At 44.2% G+C, this 21324-nt stretch overlaps 1 protein-coding gene across 14 annotated transcripts in view; it reads right to left on the minus strand.

Moving 5' to 3' along the window:
- MAPK10 (mitogen-activated protein kinase 10) overlaps positions 1 to 21324 on the minus strand; it is a 335464-nt gene that overhangs the window by 85851 nt on the left and 228289 nt on the right. For all 14 annotated transcript variants that reach the window (XM_053253742.1, XM_053253753.1, XM_053253755.1 and 11 more), the window contains 4 exons: positions 9228 to 9357; positions 7095 to 7153; positions 5124 to 5262; positions 4619 to 4784 (listed from right to left, as the gene is read on the minus strand). In XM_053253742.1, the coding sequence (XP_053109717.1) occupies positions 4619 to 4784; positions 5124 to 5262; positions 7095 to 7153; positions 9228 to 9357 (494 nt within the window). The remainder of the gene's footprint in view (positions 1 to 4618; positions 4785 to 5123; positions 5263 to 7094; positions 7154 to 9227; positions 9358 to 21324) is intronic.

The following is a 21324-nucleotide window of genomic DNA, read 5'->3' on the forward strand; positions in this document are numbered from 1 at the left end:
TTGACATGATTTGCCAGCAGCATGAAGGGGCAGTTCTGACTGGGCATGCTCTGGGTCTGATGGAGCCATGGCTCCAGAAATGCGTAGAAATGGTGGTGTGAGAATTTATGTATGTATTTATTTAGCGTATTTGCATGCCACCCAAAACGCAAGCCTCTGGGCGGTTTACAAATTTGCATGGGGGGAGCTGCAAATGTGAACTCCGGCAGCCTGAGAAGTCTGGCTCTGTTTTGAATTTGTTCCTGTCACTGCTAGGAACCAATCTAGCTCTTCTGCTGTTCACCCCAAGCCAGTGTTAGGGGAGGGGCTAACAGGAAGGCTCAGGGTGTGACTCAGTATGTGTCATTTCCTGCTAAAGAGAACCCCTTTCCCCTCCTGGTGGGTCCCTTTCCTATGTGGGGGTGGGGGTGCTTGTTAAGGGTGAAGAGGGAGGAGGAACTTTCCCTCACCTTGGGGAAGGATTGGAGCTTGACTTGGAAGCAGAAATCTGTTTTGGGTTTTCAAGAATTCCTGCTAGATGCTTGAAAACCTCCTGAAGGGTCTCCAGCATTCAACAGGAACACACAAAAGGCCTAAATGGTTTCTGGGTTGAGCTGAAGGGGATTGGCTCCCACATCATTAATATTTAGGTCTTTCCACAATGGAAAAGCAGCAGTTACCAGCAAGTAGAGCACAGAACCAATCTGCAGGACTGCCCATGCTTGGGGTGGCTGCTTCTTTACTCTCTCTGTTGCAGCCCCTTGCTCACAGAAAACCTGCCCGCCAGTTCAGTCTCTACAAGCAGTTTTGAGCTGCACTCCAAAAAAGGACACACAACACAAGCAGTCGTGTGCTGTACTTAAATAATCTCAGTTTCAAATGTTCTGGTCTGGAGTCCATGTAGGACCACAAAATGCTCTTTAGGACATGCTTTTAACCCTATCAACAAACACAGCATGGAGCAGCATCTATCGGCTTATTTTTTCCAGACAGTTTTCTCTATAAAATTGGCAAAAGAATAAAGCACAGAAGATACACCGTGCATGGGAAGACAAGACTGATGCCTTCAGGGGGTAGGAAAACCATATTCATCTTGCCAGTTCTCCTAAAATCTAGGCAGGTTATATGCTACTCGAGTCCAGTAGTTGCTGCTCCCCATCTCACACGGCTCTGTTTAGCCTGATTTATCGTATGGGAAGGTCGCATAACAACCTCTCTGGCCCCAACAAGATGTGCTGAGATGGGACTTTTCACATCATCTGCTCAAGCCATGTTTTTTGTCATTCAAATATGAACAGAGAGACGGGCAGGTCTGCCAGGTTTGGACCTGAAGATCTGGACTGTAGCATGAAATTCTCCCTTGAGAGAAGAGGCCAGCATGGATTCATCTCCACTTTTCTATACCCAGTCTTGTGGTATGCTCCTCTCTTCCATCTTTCATAATAGGCAGGACTCCATGTGACTGCAGAGCAGGCAAGGAAGGTGGCCAGATGACAGAATGAGGGTGGGAGAAGCTGCCACACCTCTTGCTGCACAGGGCAGTCTAAATAGTTGTGCACATTAACAGTAAAGCAACATTAACATACCTGCCAACATGTCCCTATTTTCCCATTCATCTGAATGGGGAAAATGGGGACATATTGACAGGTATGCATTAACAGTAAGGAATCCCACTATGGGGAAGTGACAGCCATACCCTTCTAGTAATATACATATCAGGCCTCTGAATGTTTGCTCTGGATAATCATTGGGTTTATCCAACTGATTTCCTCCACTTTTCTCCCACCCACTCCCACTTTGTCCTCTAGGGAGAAGCAAAAACAAACACCAAGTGGTTTCTTTTGGTTAAACAAAACAAAGGGAAAGTGTTTCATATGGGGAAAGGAAGGGAGTGGTATTGGGTGCACAGGACAGCAAAAGCATGCCTGACATTGTGGAATAATTCTCCTTTTTTAAAGAAGGCAATCTCAGGTCCTAGGGAGCAGGGTGCAGCAAAATGGTGGTAAAATAGAAATGATCTCCATAAAATCAGGTGCCAAGAGAAAATGAAAGCATAGAACTGGCCTTAAACAGGCAGGATGTACTGGTGGAGAGAGATTAACTGGATAAGATACCAAAGGACATTTTCTGTAAAACTCAGGGAAAGCTGAGAAATTAGCCTCTCTCTCTTTTTTTGCACAGATATTGTACTGTTCTGTACACACAGATGAATTCACATAGTGAGTGTACATTATAGCCAAAGCACAATAAGCAAGAGTCAAAAGGTATTAGTTTATTCCCTCCTGGCCTGGCTTCTACTGATAGATTAAATGCCTGTACTGATAACAAGTGACAATATTGTAATTGATTCCAACATTTGCATATATTCAAGTTATCAAAGTGGAAACGACAGTTCTATAAGAATTGCCCTGGCTGATCAAGTGATTCCTGCAGGGAACTCCGGTGGGCATATTGACCCCATGGTTTGCCAAGGATTCTTTTAGTTCAGTGGCTGGGGTGTGTGCATGGAACTACCCCATCCATTAAAGCTTGCTTGCACAGAGGCTCCTTGAACACATCAGGCGCTCAAAGAGCTCTGGGTCAAAAGCTATGTCTGAACTCGCCATTAGTTTCTCGCGTAGCTGCTTGAACATTTTTGATTAAGAGGATGTTTTTTTAAAAGCATTTCCACTTAGTTATTATTTCCAACAGAAAGATTTTCACCTTAGGCTGATAACTACTATTAGAACGGCATTCAGTGCCAGCCGCTGATTTTAAATTAAGAGACTGAAGGTGTGCTGTAAATGTGCCCACATTATTACCAAATTTAAATAACAAAGAAATCAGACTAAAATAGCGATCTAATTGCCAGCTCACAGATTGCAGTCAGCTGTTACTTAAAGAGCTGCAGCATGCTAATTGGATCCTGCAAATTAAAATGGAAGGTTTTTGAGGATCTTCTGTTTCCCCATTACATTTAGCACTTGAAAGGTATCTTCAGGTTAAGAGGAAAAGATTATTTGGGCAGCCAAAATAGCAATATAATGGATTTATCTTCACTGCAGTACTTAGCCATCCCTTTGCAACCTGGTTCACCTAGTATCGAAAATATCTGTAGTCCTAATTTAATAGTAGTCTACTACTGATTCTTTTTTGAAGCACACAAATAAACAGAATCCTTGACATGACAAGATTATTTGAGCAGAATGAAAATCATCTCCTCCCCTTATTCCTAGCAGGTTGGTTTGTTCAGAAAGATTCCTCTGTAACAACAGCATCCCAGATCACTATTACAGCCCTGGTGCAATATTCACAAGCAAGCCCTTAACCCGGGCTCTGGGATCGTGTGTTTGCTAGGTCTACATTCGGCCCCAGTGGACACAGAGATGGGTGTCTAGAGCACCTCTCTCCTGGGGAAATCCCCCAACGCATTCCTCATGCAGCACGGTCCGTTAGCTCTGTGCTGTGCCACACAGCGCGGAACCTCTGGGAGTGCAGTCTGCGCTCCCAGCAGGGTCAAGCGTTCATCGGGGGGGGGGAGGTGAGTTCAACTGGCCTTCCCTACCACCCACCCACCACCTCGCTCGCCTGGTCGTGTGAATGACCTCTGTGATAACAGAGTATATGCAAGCAATCTGCAAGTGTCTTCACCCTCAGTGCTGAGCAAGCATATTCCACTCCCCACAATTCTGAGATTGGGGGAACTGTATAGATGTGACTTCTAGGCAGATTCGAGTCCTACAGTCACTTTTTAAGAAATTAAGTGCATTGCATTTTCAAAATTAAGGGAAGAAAATGGAACACTGGAGATACCCTAAGCTGTAAGGATTTTAGCTTGAACATTCGTTAAACCCTCTGAGTTTAAGAGATGGATGGTGAGAAGTTAGACATCATTTTGATCAAGGGTTCTCAACCTGTGGTACTCCAGATGTTGCTGAACTACAACTCCCACCATCCCCAGCTACAAAGACCATTGCAGCTGGGGGTTCTAGGGATCCCTGTTCCAGGGAACATTGCCCACGGGCCACCCCGTAATGATGCCCCTGGCTGGAAGGTCAGCCAATGTTGTCTTCAAGCTACAACTGACTCCTAGAGCTGGACAGAGGCAAAGGGCTCTTAACCTCTTCCTTCCCAGTGTGGCCAGCAATAGAAGCCCTAGCCGAGTTTTCTTCTTATACAACTTCCTTGAATAAGGTGCATAAAGCATCATATCCTCAAGTCCATTTGGTTGGTTTCCACATTCTTAACTGTAGTCCTATCCATTGCACCACATGCTATGTTTAGTTGCTCTTCCTGCAGTAAATAACCAGACAGATAACTCAATGCACACAGTTTTACAGATGTTTTCTACTACTGCACTATGGTAACAGCAATTAACTCAGCTGCCACATTATTTTCACATTTAAATTCAAAAGCTATAAATGCATTTGCTGATTCCCCTCTACAACACACTCTGCCTAGGGCTGTCAGCTTTTCAACCCACCTCTACAGCAGGTGATAATATTTATTTCCACGATGGTGAAAAGCTTCAGATGCTAATTTCTGCACAGCAAGCTTCGTTAAAGACACAAGAGCTGTCAAGGTCATTTCTCTGCTGGTCAGTTGGCAACCTAGCCTTACTCCATCCTATATGCTCAAATGATGGGGGTAAACATCCTACCGTTCTCCTTGTAGCCCATTCCCAAGATGACCTCTGGTGCTCTGTAATAACGTGTGACGACATAGGGAGTCATCATGAAGCTAGTGCCTGCAGTCCTCGCCAGTCCGAAATCCAGGATCTTCAATGTGCAGTCAGATTTTACCACAATATTACTTGGTTTTAAATCCTGAATGGGCAGAACAAAACAGGCATGAGTCCCACCAGGAGACAAGAGGACATACCCCACATGGGATTAAGGATCTAAATACAGGTGTGATGTTGGAGGATGTGGCCATCAGGAGGTTGAGGTTGGCCATCAGGAGAGACAAAAGGTATAGTGCTTGCTCTGAAAATACTTTCTTAAAGTATCTGGGTAGGAATAAAAGAGAATCCAGTGTGGGATTATTAGCTGGAAATGCTCCAAAGAACAGAAGAGGTTGCAGAGGAAATGTTTTCAGCATTTTCTTTGGTTTTCATATTTACCTCCAGTAAAAGGGCACTTGCCTTATTTGCGGGGCTGGCTTACCCTGTGAATGATCCCCGCAGAGTGAAGGTGCTTGATGCCGCAAAGCATTTGGTAGAGCAGGTAAGACATTCGCTCATGGTCTAGCTCCATCTGAATCACCTGACACAAGTTGGCATCCATCAGCTCCATTACTAAATAACTAGATGGAAGAGTAAAGCCACACAGTTACTACGCATGCATGGGATGCATTCTATACTGCACTTATTTTGAATCTGGTGTGTCATCAGAAGTCTTTCTGCATGGTCTTAGTAGCAGATAGTGGCTGACATGCTGCACAGCTTAACCCAAGTGGTTCAAAAGAGAATTAAAAAAACCACCTTGTGCAATCACATGTTGCTATGCTACTAATAAAGCAAGTAGTATTGCAATGTGTCTCACAAGTACTATCACACAAATAGTATCACACAAGGGTAGGTAGTAGTGGAAGAGTAGTGGAAACCTACTGGCTGCCAATAGGTTTCCAGGCAAAATACAAAGTGCTAGTTATAACTTATAAAGCCCTAAATGGCTTAGGCCCTGGGTATCTAAGAGACCGTCTTCTTCATTATGAGCCCCACCGCCCATTGAGGTCATCCGGAGAGATCTCTCTGCAATTGCCGCCAGCTCGGCTGGTGGCCACATGGGGACAGGCTTTCTCAGTTGCTGCCCCGAGACTGTGGAATGCGCTCCCTACTGAGATACAATCCTCCCCATCTCTGATTATTTTTCGAAAACATTTGAAAACCCACCTCTTCACCCAAGCTCTTTCAGTTCTTCAAAATGTTAAGGTTTTAATTTGTAGGTGAATTTTAAATTGTTTTAAGTTTTTGTATATATTTAACTTATTTTATGCTATTGTTAACCACCCAGAGATGAAAGCTTGGGGCAGTGTACAAATTTGAATAATAAACAAATAAATAAATAAATAAGAGTCCTGTTGTGCAGCACTGTTAGTGTATTTTTTAGACGTCTGCAGTGGCATGGGCGGTTCTGCTCCGCCAGGGGGCAGAGTAGCAGCAAGGGGCTGGGAGGGGGAAATGCGCGGGGAGCCAGGGGAAGTGTGGGGGGGGGGAAGCTCCACATGCCCCAGCAGCACCTATGGGCCTCCTGACCCTCCGGGCTGGGAGACATTTGTCCCCACTTGCCCAATAGATGCTTCGCCCATGTCGCAGTGTGAGTAGTAAATCTGGTATGAAAACAATTGGTTTCCCAACCAAGGATTTGTCCTTGCACTATAGGACAAGTGCTGAAGATAGTGAGTAAAACTGACAAAAGGCAGGAGCAGCGGCGTTTGGCAGACCAGCAGCACTTGTAGATTCCCTCCAATTTTATTCAGGTCAGGTTCTTGCTATGTGCCAAGCAGCAGCAGCAGCAGCCGACACTGCTCAGTGGAGATACTAGCAATTGTCTGCTGTGTCCCCAGGCAGATCATTATGCAGAGTCATAGGTTATCACACAATAAATATGAAAGAGGAAAAAATGTTTCACATGCCTCCTTTCTTTTTTTTAACATGGAGATTATTTCAGAGAGAATTGCCCAGATTTCAAAGGCCTGCACACCTCAGGGAGTTCTGAAGAAACAGCCACTTCCTGAGCAAGTTGCCAACACAAAGGAATTAAACAGAGCTCCTGAGAAGCATTCTGATTCCTTTGCATTTGTGCACATGTTCTCTTTCTCCTCTCCACCACACTCCTGCATTTTCTCAAGTACCTCTATTAGCATGCTTGGCACATATTTTCCATTTCTGTGCTAACATACTGAGGTGAAAAGAATCTGAAAACTCAGAATCTCAAACGCAGAAAAGAATCTGAAAACTCAGATTATCTTAAACTTCTCCAAAAGACACTTTCTTAGAAGGAGCAGTACATCTATTCTATTAGACTTGGATTTTAATTTTAATTATAGCAAACAAATTGTACTCTAATTTCCCTTTTTTCTCCTTCTCTCCACCCAGAAAAGATTTAGGTTTTACTCTGGCCTGAAGTACTTACACATCCTGGAACTCCTCCAGAGATTTCTGTGGTGTGAAGACATTTAATAAACTGATAATCTGAAAAGCAATTGAAAGAAAGCAGAGTGGGAAGGAGCAAGAGGGAAAATGATAAAAGATTAGCAGTTGATCACATTATGACAGATTGCTGCATGGAGATAATAGTGGCTGTTTTTAACTGTTTGGTTTAAACCAATCCATCCTGCTACTAACGTAAAACAAAAACAAAAAAATCAGATTACAGAGTGAAATGTTGCCAACGAAGGCATTGTTTTTGGAGGCCATGTTTGCGTGCATGTTGCTCATTAGATTCAACAAAGGCTGAGCAAATCTTGCCTCTAAACTGGAAGTTCAATGATTAAATTTTCAGCCTCACTGCAAACATGTAGAATTTGCAGAACCATGGGACATCAACAGTATACTAATGTTGCTGGCCAGAAAAGGATGGGGGTGGGTGGGTGGGTAGAAGGCAGGGAGGTCAGTAAAAAAAAAAAATCCCTGCCTATCATACAAAGGGGGGGGGGGTTGCTACAATCTGCCATCGCTCCTGCTACTAATACCCTCTAATCCTGCTGCGACCATTGGGTAGATGTAGACTGCACTGTATAGGCTCCAGCTGTCCCTACTGGCAGGGCACAGCCCCTATTTTCTGAAGTCTGTCCCTGGCAAATATTTTTTGTACCTTTTTTGGCCTCTTGGGGACGCCTTGCTCAATTTCCCCCACATTTGTTGCTTGAGTTGTTATTTTTCAAGATTCAGTCCCCTCCCCAGAATCTCTAGAAATCAAATCTCCAAATGGGTGGGTGGATGTATTGTGTCTCTAACACACCTGCATGTAAATGGGTGCATAGCACATAGCTAGTGAAATCCAGCAGTGTGTAATAGTGGGTGAGGGGCTCAGGCAGAAATGCTGTCTTGGTCTGAGAATGGATGGTTACAAGTATAACCCTATTTTCATTTGCAAAATGGTGGGGAGGATGAGACTGAAGCTAAAGCTGCCACTCCTGCCTTTGTCGCTGCTTTTAATAGTACCTTTACTAAGGCTGAAGAGTTTGAATCCCACTCCCCAGAGTTGCAAGGCTGATCACTAGCAGCTAGTTGGTTGCCTTGAAGGTGCAACCCAGCGTGACTTTGAACACAGAGTATACAAGCAATGCAGATTATAGTCCATATTAAATTATTATTATTATTTTATTTTATAAAGTTTGGATTCAGATTTTTAATGGCAACATTTGGAGTTTTTGCAAATTTCAAACTTGTGTGAATGTTCACTTCACTTCTCCTATAGACTGAAACAGTTCTCTCGCACTTGGTCACACTGATAATGGCTTTGTGAGTCAACACTCCAGGAAAAGCATAGTCTTGGAACTACCCCTTGGAGAAGAGAGAAGTTCTGATCACTGACAGAAGAAAATGGAGCTCCGCATTGGTGAAGAGATTGCAAGACAAGAAGGATTCTATGAGAATGTGATTGAAGAATTCTGCTAGAAAGCGAAGGCAAGATTCACTCCTCAGCTGTTTTACCCCACATGAGTAAGTCCTGACCTTGAACTTAATCCTGATGCTATTCATATAAGCATCAACATTATCCAGTATTAGCATATATCAGTTATGTAGTTGTGGACTGGATAATCAGAGCACAATTGATCTATTGTTACACGAGAGAAGGGAAACTGAATTGGTTTTCCACTCTTCTCTACATGACTTTCATGGGATTTAAATAGGAGAGGATCTCCATAGCGACAGGATAATCAAATATGCTGATCCAGGGCTCAATTGTTACTCACTTTCTTCTAGTCAGCAAATAAGAGAGCACAGCAAAGCTTTTGCCCTTTCCCTGACATCTACTTTTGGGAAGGGAATAATGCAAACTTGATCAAATCAATACATCCCAAATCCATGCAACCTCTGCAGAACTATTGGTCACGGAGGGCGACCACTTTTACTCCCCTCTGTAGGAGGAGAGTAAAAGTACTCCCCACTTTTACTCCCCTCTGCAGGCACAGAGAGCAAGGATCTTGCCTTTAAAATAAGTCCATAAAGCTTAATCTAATAGAAACATTAAATTACAGTCTCACTCTCGATAATGTCAAATATGCACACTTCTCAATCCCATAATCAGAAAGACACTTACATTTTTGTGATTCACACACTTCATAAGGACTAGCTCCCTGTAAGCTCGCTTAGCATGCGTTTGATTTTGGAACGGCCTGCTGAGCTTCTTGATGGCCACATTTCTGTCGAGAACAGCATCATATGCAGCACTGGAAGATGAAAAGGACAACAGGACTATTATATCTGGCTACTCCTGTTCAAAGGTCACTGCTATTATTAGGTTTATTCATTTCAATAGAAATATGTATCCTTTGAATGTCTCCACTCTCCTTTCAGCTTTATTAAAAGAAATATGAGGAATGCAGCTTGTCTGAGACATACTCAAGCAATTTGGTCCACCAACTATTTAAGTTGGAACTGACAACTGAATTTAGTCGTCACACTAGTTAAGTCTGACTTGTTGGACATAAGCTGATTATAGTATACAGTCACAATGACTTCTTGTGCAGTAAGTCACTGTGGCTAAACACTGCAGTCCTAAATATCTGCGCTAAAATATGTTCCTGCAATGCCAGTACAATGTCATATTTGATAGGGCCTGATACTGTGTAGGCGTGCCTGTTAGCAGACACCATCATATGCTGCACATGTCTGACACACCAGTCACATGTGTCCTTTCCCATACTCACAAGTGATAGTCAGGGGCAGACACAGCGTAGCGACAGTGGGAAGCAGGCTGCACCCCAGCACCATCATGCACCACATTTTTCTGCAGTAGTATACTGTTCCTCAAAGCCCCACTTCCCCAAGCTATAGGAAGTTTGTGTGTTTGTTTGTTTTATTTTACATATTGTTATGCCACCCAAAACGTATGTCTCTGGGCGGTTTACAACAAGATAAAACATTAAAACATTAGTTAAAAACAAAAACAAAAAATTTAACACACAACAATTTAAATTTTTTTTAAACAATATTCCAAAACAACATTAAAAACAATCAAAACAGTATCAGTTAAAAGCCTGGGTGAACAGACACATCTTTAAAGACTTTTTTAAAATTGTCAGAAATTGGGAGGCTCTTATTTCACTAGGGAGTGCATTCCAAAGCCTCGGGGCAGCAACGGAGAAGGCCCATCCCTGAGTAGCCACCAGATGAGCCGGTGGCAAATGCAGACAGACCTCTCCTGATGATCTCAATGGGCGGTGGGGTTAATAACAAAGAAGACATTCTCTTAAATACCCAAGGCCCAAGCTGTTTAGGGCTTTATAGGTTATAACTAGTTCCATAAGAAGCCTTTTAGAGGGGTACTTCCCTTGTGAGGGGAAAAGTATTGGCAGCCGATTGCATTTTTGCAACATCCTCATATTGAGAAATTGAGCAATGGGGAATTAGGCAACCACTTAGACAAACAATGCTAAGCCCTACAGCACATGAGTCCACCCAAAGTAAAGAGCATGCCTTCGGAGCCACCTCCCCAACCAGCTGCCAAAACCCGGTCCTGGCCTGGCTCTTACAGTCATAAGGAGCTGGTGCTGAATCGCATGGTGGAGGAACAGCACAAGAAGACCCCCTCTCCTCCACTATACAGACAACATCACTATACAGAATATCATCACTATACAGGATGATATTCTTTTTGCATGTTCCTGCTTTTGTATTCCTCCCCACTGAGACTGTGCTGGATAACAGCTACATGACAGGCAGATTTCTGAAAGTGGAGGGCAAAGAAACAACTGGATACATGACAAAATCGGATCATCCCGATCACTAATCTTAATCTAATGAAACATTAAAAGCCTGGGTATAAAAAATCTTTAAGCAAGAGGGGGGACCTGAAAGGATTGGGAGGATAGAAGCATCCCTGGAGAGGGCATTCCAGAGCCTGGGGCAATTACTGAGAAGGCCCTGTCCCACATGCATGATGCACGACAAACAGTCCTCAGCTGGTGTTGAGCAGAGCAGAAACCACCCTGTTGATCTTCTGTATGGGGCAGTTCCAAGGCTGGGGTGCCACCACAGAGAAGGCTCTCACTCCAGTCACTGCCTGCCTCACCTCTGACAACAGAGAGAGTCAAGTCTGCTTTGAGAACTACAAGTTGAATAGTAGGTTAAAAGGGGAAATGTCAAGGATTTGGCCTTTCTTTCTTTCTTTCTTTCTTTCTTAGTCTTTCCTTTTTTCTTTCTTTCTTTCTCATATTTTTATACCAACTGATATGTAAATCTCTAGGTGGTGTACACAATTTAAAACATTTAGAAGTCACAAAATTAAAATACATGACAATAAAAACAGTAGAATAAAATAATTATTAAAACAAATTTAAAAAATTATTAAAATTCTAATTAATGGTTTTAACATTGTTTAAAATGTCTTAAGGTCTGAATTGTTGCAGTGTTTTAACTTTTGCTGTATCATTCACTTTGTTTTAACTGCTGTTTTATTTTTGTTGTCATTTGTTTTAACTAATGTTTTAACTTTTTCTCTTTGTTTGATTGTTTGCTTTGTAGTAAACCGCCCAGAGATGTGAGTTTTGGGCAGTATAAAAATATGTTTAATAAAGAAATAATAAAATAAATAATAAGCAGACTTTAGAATAACTGCACAGTAGCAGCTGCAATGTCTTCCTCTCCTTGAGGTTACTCCTGTTCACCAAATCCAGCTATTCCTAATGACTCTGCCTGCAGCTTCAGTCTCACCGGAGGGCTTATCTGCTTCTGCACATGGTTTCTGGAAGTACTGCTTAGTGTAACAAAACTGGAAGGCAGCCTCTCCCCCGCTACACGCCACAATCACTTCATGTCTTTGGTTTTTGCAAAACAATATAATGCAAGAATAATAGAGGCTTTTACCAACTCTACAGAAGCACCGCCAGCCTTAATTGAATAATGTGATTTTCGTTTCATTGAAGATCCCATCATGATGAAAAGAGCAAGCTAGCTATGTTTAATAATTAATTTGTGCCAGGGAAAAAAAGGGGGGGTGGGAATAAGGCACCTTTAAAAAAACTGACAACTCCATTTGCTAACAGAGGCACATTTGGGTGGAGGTGGGGGGAAATGTAAAGTTAGTATTCAAATGGTCTTGTTCAGAGCCTCAGTATCAGTAACAGGAACTCTGTACCAGATCGTAGTAACGGGTGGTCCTTTTCTGCAGCATCCCCCCAGGTTCTATTACATCTCCCCTCCTGTTCCCCAATGTATGGGTCAGCTGGGCAAGATCATTCCAAAGAACAAAGGGATGTATAGTTTGACTTCTCCTTTTTATCAGACTAAAGCTTGGTTCTCTGTGAAGTGGTAAACCGGTGACTGGAGTGTACCACTTCATAGTAAAGGTGTGGGCTCACCTGACTGAATGCTCTTCCATACTAGAGAGAAAACAACCCTAGATATCAAGGAGAAGAACAGATATCTTATCACAACACGGGCATCTAGTTTTCTTTGTAGGAGGAGTTTGGTGCATGGAGGAGCATTCTGTCCTATGATGAACCCTTGGCTGCAGTCTAAAGTGAGAGAGCCCAGATGTAGGTGTGTTCCCTCAGTGAGAGCTGGTCATAGTCGGTGGCTGACATCCAGACTACCACAACACTAGTGCAATGAATCATTCCTGGCAACATACATGGACCAAGGAAGAGATTTCACAGCAGGAGGTGTACCACAGGCTGCACAAGCTTCAGCTACTCAACAATGATATAATCTTCTAATTTCTGACTCACAACACTCCTGTAAGATAGGCAAGCCTGAGAGATCATGGCCTGACTGAGCAGCTTCATGACTGAGCAGGGATTTGAGCCCAGCATCCCCTGCTCCAGGTGCAACATTACACCACACCAGAGATGATGGTGTCATGGCCAAAACAATTTGTTATGGGGCATCTAACAAATACAGTTGTTTGTTTATTATCATTCTCATTATTATGGCTCAGGACCTAGACGCCACTCTCCCATCAGACAAGGGGGAAGTAGAGAAGTCTGGATTCTGGAACCACTACAAGAGACAGGCAGCAAGTTGGTCACCCTGCTTAATACTTCCATGGAAGGAGATGTAGTGAGATCTTCATTCTCTGCTTCTGAGAGGAGATAGTGCTGCCTTCATCCTTTTAGTGACTCCACCCTCAGATTCACTTGCAGCCCTGAAGGACCCTCCACCAATCACCACCCCACATCCAGGAGCTGCAGGACACATTCCAGTGTCCTACTGGACCACATCAGTGCAATAAAGTGTGGCCCCTTTAACGCTTAAGTTCCCTCCAGGGAGGCGGGGTTTCCCACACACTTCTTGCTGCAGGCCTACTCCAGCCCTCAGTTGGCTTTAGACCAATGCTGGAGGAACAGGCCAGATAAACCTTCTTGCATGGAAGTATTTCACACCTGGCTTTTAGTTCGCATCTCCTCCAGAATGCAGGGTGTGTGTTCACACATCGGCCAAATTTATCCTGAAGTCCCTACAAGCTATCAGGGAGCAATTCACACACAATTCGGGTTTTTCGTCACACATTAGATTGTAGTCCAATCTATATCCGGAGTAAAAAATAATCCATTTTTTGCATCATTTGGGGGAGGGGGCAACCTCGAACTTGCAGTAAAGCCTTACAGTAAACCCAAGGTAAAGCCTGCTGACTGGGAAAGCTCATGGCAGTGAATCTGGTATCTGCCCCAATTTGGCATCTGGCTCACCAGTGAGCTGTCCATGGTCTTGACCATGGATTGCCTGACATACCTTTACCAGACCTGGCCAAAATGCCCCTGGGAGCCCCAGCCAGGAAGATATGGCAGCAATTCTGGGAGTTTAAGCATGGAACCACTTTGATCTTGTAGCAAGGGAGTACTTGGTTTTAAAGGTAAAAGGGGCACGGGAGGGAGGAGTGCATAATCCTGCCCACACCCTTCCTTTCCATACCTTCTTTCCATGAGTGCTCCACCCCCTCAACTGAGCTCTGATATTGGAAATGGCTTTGGCTAGGTGTAAAGCACTTTGGGAGAGGGACTGAAGGGAGATAAGCCAAAGGTGGGGTTGAGGGTTCAGCAGCACTCACCCTCTCAGCCCCATTGTTGAGGAAATTGGAATCCCACTACCTCTTTCTATGTAGCTGGGATGATTCTATGTTTAAATACACTGGATTATTGCCATCGCGCCTACTTTGGTCTTTTCTGCTACACTATGCAGAGACATGTTGCTTTAGCTGCTATTTGCCTGCAGGCTGCTGGGGGGAATCTGCCACCACACACCCTCAGATCCCTGCTGTGTGAGTACACAGCTGAAGACAAATATCGGAAACCAAATAACAAAGCCAATAGAAAACTGGTGGGAACCCCTAATGAAAACTGGCAACTCCTGCTGGCAACTGACATCTTGGAATGTTTTCCCTGCTTCTGTATAAGGGCTTTTACTCTCACCACAATATCAAAAAAATGGCCAACGTCCTCACTAACACTACACACATGCAGCCAAAAAAAGCACACATGCAGCGGATGCTTCTGAAGAATGAGGGCTCATGAGCAGGGGGCGGGGATCACTGCAGATCACCCCTTCTCAATGTAAACTCAATGTATTTGTGGGTTACCCCAGGTCTTCAGATACCTCCCTCTCACCCACAGGTGCTCCGGTTATGTGTCTATAAGGATCATAACATTTCCAGCTCTTTCAGAAATAGATATAAGAAACAGTAACAGAAACATAAAACAAAGGTCATTGGCCCAAGGAGCCTACAACTTAAATTCCTAAAGTGCAGGGGGTAGAGGGACAGAAGAGTTTAACGGCTTGAGCTACTGCAGCTACACAAACCTAGCCTTATAGTTTCTATTGGGGCTAAGCCAAAGGCTTTGCAGAAGAAGCCTGACCAGCCAAATGGTTTTATAGGACAAACTGCAAAAATCCAAGCTGTTCAACGAGTATTCAATGTAGTTTCTATTGTGTGCTTCCTCATCGAAGAAAGTGCTTTCCACTTGAGTCCCAATGTGCGGTAAGTTGGTAACTTAACTCAAGTTGGGAAACTCCAAAAGCCATTCCAAGATACTATATTACTCAAAATAAATTCTCAATATAATCCTTTGAGCCATAGTATTAACTGAACAGGATTTAGGAAACAATCTGCCTTCCCATATGTTATATTTCAAACCTAGCTAAGCAAATTATTTGTTGAAATTATCTTGTTGCTGTGCTGCTTTTGGCTTTCTGCTCAAGTTTTGCATTCTCAGAGGCAAGATGCCAAGGCTGTTTAATTACCTGGTCAATATGCTTACTTTCCAATGAGGCAATGTACAACATTCTTTGACAAATTCACATTCTCCCTCATCACTGGAAAACAACCTGTTTGTGTGCGCAAAATCAGCCACATTGACTTTGCACATACATTAACCACATTGGTCCATCTAGCTCAGTACTATTAGCTCTGGCAGATGGTAGGTTTCCAGGATCTTGGGCTGAGGCTTTTTCTTCATTGTGCAACCTGAACTCAATTAGCAATAGGGGTTATGGACTGAACCCAGGAACTCTGGCATACAAAACACAGGTTCAGCCATGAGTCTACCTTGTCATGGGTTGTAGGAACTGGAAGTCAAATTAAGCAAGGATTTTTGTATGGCCATGTGAGAAAACATTTGGATGAGCAGGCCCTTACTTGGCCACCCCACAACTCAGTTCAACATGTTTGGGGCTTTACATGGATCCACATATCTGAGATCTCATATGTATTCACCCTAAATGCAAGGATCACGATGATCACCGAAAGCTGCCTTGCAAATATGTCTACAGAACCTACTAGCCCATAACTAAATGTTTTAACCAACTGGCCTATACATACCTACATTAAGCATTTGTGACACATCAACCGCTTCAAAGGTAACAGTATCCAGAAAACTTATGAAAATGTCTTATGCTTAGTCTGACAATTGGTCCTTCCAACCAATTTTTGTTATTCTGGCTAGCAGTGGCTCTCCAAGGGCTAAAACAAAGAACATTTCCCCATCATGTGCTACCTTTGATTGCAAATGCCCAGGATTAATGTGGACCCTTCTGCAAGCAAAACATGCATTCTACCACTGAGCCATAGCTCCTCCCTACCAGCCACCTAATGGCACAGTGGGGAAATGCCTGACTAACAAGGGAAATGCCTGACTAACTTTAATTGTAAACCGCCCTGAGCCATTTCGGAAGGGTGGTACAAAAATCAAATCAAATAAATAAATAAATAAATAAGCAGAAGGTTGCCAGTTCGGATCCCCACTGGTACTATATCAGGCAGCAGCGATATAGGAAGATGCTGAAAGGCATCATCTCATACTGTGTGGGAGGAGGCAATGGTAAACCCCTCCTGTATTCTACCAAAGAAAACCACAGGGCTCTGTGGGAGCCAGGAGTCGACACCAACTCGATGGCACAATTTACTTTACCTTACCAGCCCAGAGGCAGAACATACTCACCTTAGGTGATTTACAAGTCTGGGCAGAAGAAAGCTTGAAAATGCCCACAAAGAAACACAATTTGCAGATAAAACAGCATCCCCATCTCTCTGGAAAGGTTACTACAGATACTCTTGCTAAGCTATGACTTTATCTTAGTATCTCTATAGCTGTGACATTTTTTTTTAACAAGAGCTATAAGTCAGCCACACTTTTATCATAAAAGCTATAGCTTTACTATGATATGCACAGTAAAAAAGATCCTTTATATTTACAATCAAATACTAGCAACTGGGGGCACTGAAAATGCTGTAAACAAATTGGTTCCCAATAAATTAAGTTTATGGTTGGCTCACTGGAGGTAAATGTTAGTTTCCCCATTGGCCTCTTTTAAAAAACATATATAAACAACAGTAAATAACTATTGAAAAAGCCCACTTTAATGGGGACAAAGATTACTTTTCAACTAGACACCTAACTTGTCAAGCCCACCGCAAATGAAGTGTGTGTATACATATGCACATTAACCTCGTTAGCAATGTGCATAAAGCTAATTTCAGCTCTTTGGCAGGAGAGAAATAACTTGAACTGTCCTTGTTTAACAAAACAAATATTGTCGGAATTAAAGTAGATTATCTGGAGGGCAAACAGGGAGAATGGCACCACCCCCACCACAACACCCCCGCCTCAATTCAGCTGGGGGATCTCCAGCTTATTAGACTTGATGGATGAAAGCAGAGGATGAACACCTTTGAGTGCCCTGGCTTTCTCCAGTAACTTAAAAAAATTCTCGGGTCTTAGATTAGGCCTCAGGCAGTGAAAGCCCATGATGCTCTGCTCCTGAGACAGGGTGCCAAATGTTGCCCCTTTCCTTTTTCAAGCAAAAGCAGCAGGAGGCAGATGAGGCAGCCAGGAGCCCACTGCTGCCCCAATAATCTGCCATTTGAAGTGACTGCCTCCCCTTGCCTCATGGAAGGACCGCCCCAGTCTCAGACCAACATCACAACATTAGTTAGGAATTGGCTGGAAGAAGGGCTGTAACTCAATGGTATAGCACATACTTTGTACACAGAAGACTCCAGGTTCAATTTTCAGTTAAAAGATCTGAGGTAGCAACTAGTAAGCCTGGCAAAGATCTCTACCTAAAACCCTGGAGAGTCAGACTACACAATAAACAGCCCAGATGGATCAAAAGTTGTCCTCAGTATAAAGGGTCTTAATACAATTGCATTTTGGGTGAGGTTAGACCTTGCCTCAGAGGGTATCTGGAAATTTTACCTAAGGTTGCCCCCCCCTTCCGCCCACCCCCAGGTTTGGGCTGAGCAACATAGGACAAATACTCAAAAGAGTAAGATCTTGGCCTAGTTCTCACTGAGGTGATACCATATCATCTCTCCTGGCATGCTACTTTTCTTTGAAGGGGGGACATTTTTCTCTCTCTTGGGTGCCAGAAGAGAACGAAATGCGCCAACAACCTTTACCTCATGAGGTAGCTCAGAGCAAAAACACCCTTGCCAGTTTCCCTTCCTGACTTACTAGTAGTGATTTTACCATCCCTTCCAATAGGTCTTGCATTAGCAGCTAGACCAGAGGTAGGCAACTTTGGCTTTTCAGCTACTGCTGAATTACAATTTCCATCTTCCTCAATCACAATACACTGTCACTACCACTGACCTAGACTTAATCAAGGATTTACTGCCCTTGAAAGAAAGTTACCCCTGCTAATTTGGTAAAGAGGTGCCTTTTAACGTGGTGATTGTCTTTATTTAGCAGGGTGAGAGTAACTGGCCCTATCCACCCCCAGCACAGTACTTCCAATAGTGATGTGCCCGGACCGGTCCGGAGGCCATTCTACAGGCCTCCAGACTGGTCCGGACATGGGCAGTTCGGAGTTTGGGTCGATTGGGGTGGGGGTTCCTTTAAGGGCGGGGGGAGGGTTTACTTACCCCTCCCGCCGCTTTCCCCCCTCCGGCGCACGTATTTCCATCAGTAATTGGGGTGGATACCTCCCTACCGCCCTTTCCTCCGCTTGGCTGCAAAAGGCTTCAAGAAGCCTTTTGCGCATCCATGGCCACACACACACACGCACGTCACGGAGACGTGAAGCACACACGTGACGTGCGCACGCGCAAAAGGCTTCTTGAAGCCTTTTGCAGCCAAGCGGGGGAAGGGGCGGCAGAGAAGTATCCTGCCACCCCAATTACTGGGGGAAATACGTGCGCCAGAGGGGGGAAAGCGGCGGGAGGGGTAAGTAAACTCTCCTCTCACCCTTAAAGGAACCCCCACCCCAGTGCCGGACTGCAGCTCCGCGGTTCCGTGCACACCTCTAACTTCCAGTGACTGTTGCTGGTGTCTATCATGTTTCTTTTTAGACTGTGAGCCCTTTGGAGACAGGGATCCATTTTATTTATTTATTATTTCTCTGTATAAACCACCCTGAGCCATTTTTGGAAGGGCAGTATAGAAATCGAATAAATAATAAGAGGATGCTTAAAAGGGTGCTTAAAAGAAGCAAGGAAACAAAAGGGGGCAGCTTGCATTTTAAATTCCTCAGGGATAGGAGCTATCTTCTGTGAGATGGCATGTACATTCACGGCAATATTATTTTTATTATTCTTGCTACAATGTAAAACATAATTTGTTATTCAGTTTCTATGAAGAGGCAACACCTTTCCGGAAAACTAATATGAACAGAAAACAACATTGAAGTTCTTGGCTGACATCCTGACTAAATTACTCAGTGGAAATTTCACGATGAATTTATCCTATTCATTTCAGTGGGCCTTCTGCTGAGTAACTTTTTCAGGATGTCAGCCCTTTTTGGTATCATTTCCCCTGGACTAGCCTTGCATCATAAGAACATAAGAACAGCCCTGCTGGATTAGGCACAAGGCCTATCTAGTCCAACATCCTGTTTCACACTGTGGCCCACCTGATGCCTCCGTGGAGTCCACAGGCAAGAGGGATGTGCATGCCCTCTCTCCTGCTGTTGCTCCCCTGCAACTGGTATTGAGAGGCATCATGCCTCTGAGGCTGGAGGTGGTCCACGGCCACCAGACTCATAGACATTGATAGACCTGTCCTCTGTGAATTTGTCTAAGCTCCTTTTAAAGTAATCTGAGCCTAGTGGCCATCACTTTATGTTGAAAAGCAGTATATAAATATTCATTGTTTGTTTGTTGTTCCTCTCAAGGCTTCATGAGAGTGGGAAGGCTCAGCCCATCTCCTTCCCTCCATGGTGCTGCACTTGAAAAAAGCCACAACTTCATAGCATTTTATATTCCGATAATCTGAGTCCTTTTGGACCTTTCTGTTGTTCTCTGGTGTCTTCACAATTGTTAAGTAGTGAACATTAGGCAAATGCTTCCAGTAGTACTACTGTTTCTTTGGTTCCACTCCCTTCTGCCATCCATGAATCAAAGGACTCACAGGGCAGGAGGGGGAACCCCCAGTGCTGGAAGAGCCGAGAGGGCAGGGCCGGCTTGGAGGTGAAGTGGAGGGAGGGCAGGCCGGCTGTGGAAGGAAGCCCTCCGAGTCCCTGCTGGGATGCCCGGGGATGCGGGCGGTGCTGCCTGCCACCGGTCCATACTGTCACTGAGGGGACCACCACCAGGCTCAGGCAGACAGGGGAGAACAAACAGTGAGCCAGCAGGCAGCCACCCTCACCAGGGGTGGGAGAGGAGGAGCGAGGAGGCCGAGACAAGGCGGCGCTGCCACTGCCCAACTGGCCCAATTTCATTTCAGTGTATGTTATATTTAAGTTTGACTCAGTTCTTCAGTGTATGTGTTATAAACATGACGACAAGACTCAGTGGGGAGATGGGGAGGGCGGCAAATCCTTGCTTGCCTACGGGCGGCAAAAAGGTTAATCAGCCTCTTCCTGGGAGTTATACGCACATGGCTTCATGCTGCGGGGGTAAATGTTAAGCAAAGCCACTTTGAATTACACTCGCAGCATTGAAGGAAGCAGCCCCGCCCCTCTGCTCTTGGTGGGTTTTTTTGGTGCAGGTTCACATCATATGCCTCCGTGTTTTCCTTCTAGCCAATGGCGGTGGGGGGAGGGGAGAGGGAGATTTCCAAAGGATATATCTGCATTCCTAAAGAGGGTTTCCCTCTTATCATGCTAATGATTCTACATCAGTGCCTCTCCCTATTTGATCCGGCATTTTCAGAAAAAGTCACTTAAAACCAGCATTTTAAAAACCCGGAAATACATCAGGATAAGCTAGAATTCAGAAGACAAAACTTGATATGTGTGTGGAGTGCTTCCAAGGATCTTGAATGGGGTAAGTTTGGCTGGTTTGTGAACGCTCACACACTCTCCTGGAGGAGATTTGGGGTAACAGCCTTGTCTGTAAAGCCTCCTGGAGGATTGGCAACCCTAGTCAATTGACAGTCTGGAGTGGAACAGCCCAGACACAAGTTTGCAACCTCAATGAGAACAAAGTTGCTGCACTAACATTAGGCAAAGCTTTTAGCCTCACAAGTGGAAGTTGTCCAGGGAATGAGTTGAAGACAACTGATAAGATTCATCTAAGGAAGATATGGAGGTCCGGCTCCGAGCAATCTCATTTGATGAAAGGCCACCTGGGACCCATGTAAACCACTCTGAGCTCCTTGGGGGGAGATCAGAATATAATTATATAAAACTTACTAACCAATTTTCTCTGCAAGATCCATGAAAACGGTTTTTTGAGCCTGTCCTGCTCACTGCTCCTGTACATTTTGCTGAGAAAAGCAGCAATTTAAATGCATGTGCACCATTCGCAACTGATGCAAGAC

The sequence above is a fragment of the Hemicordylus capensis genome, chromosome 5 (assembly GCF_027244095.1).
Source record: "Hemicordylus capensis ecotype Gifberg chromosome 5, rHemCap1.1.pri, whole genome shotgun sequence".
Lineage (NCBI taxonomy): Eukaryota > Metazoa > Chordata > Lepidosauria > Squamata > Cordylidae > Hemicordylus > Hemicordylus capensis.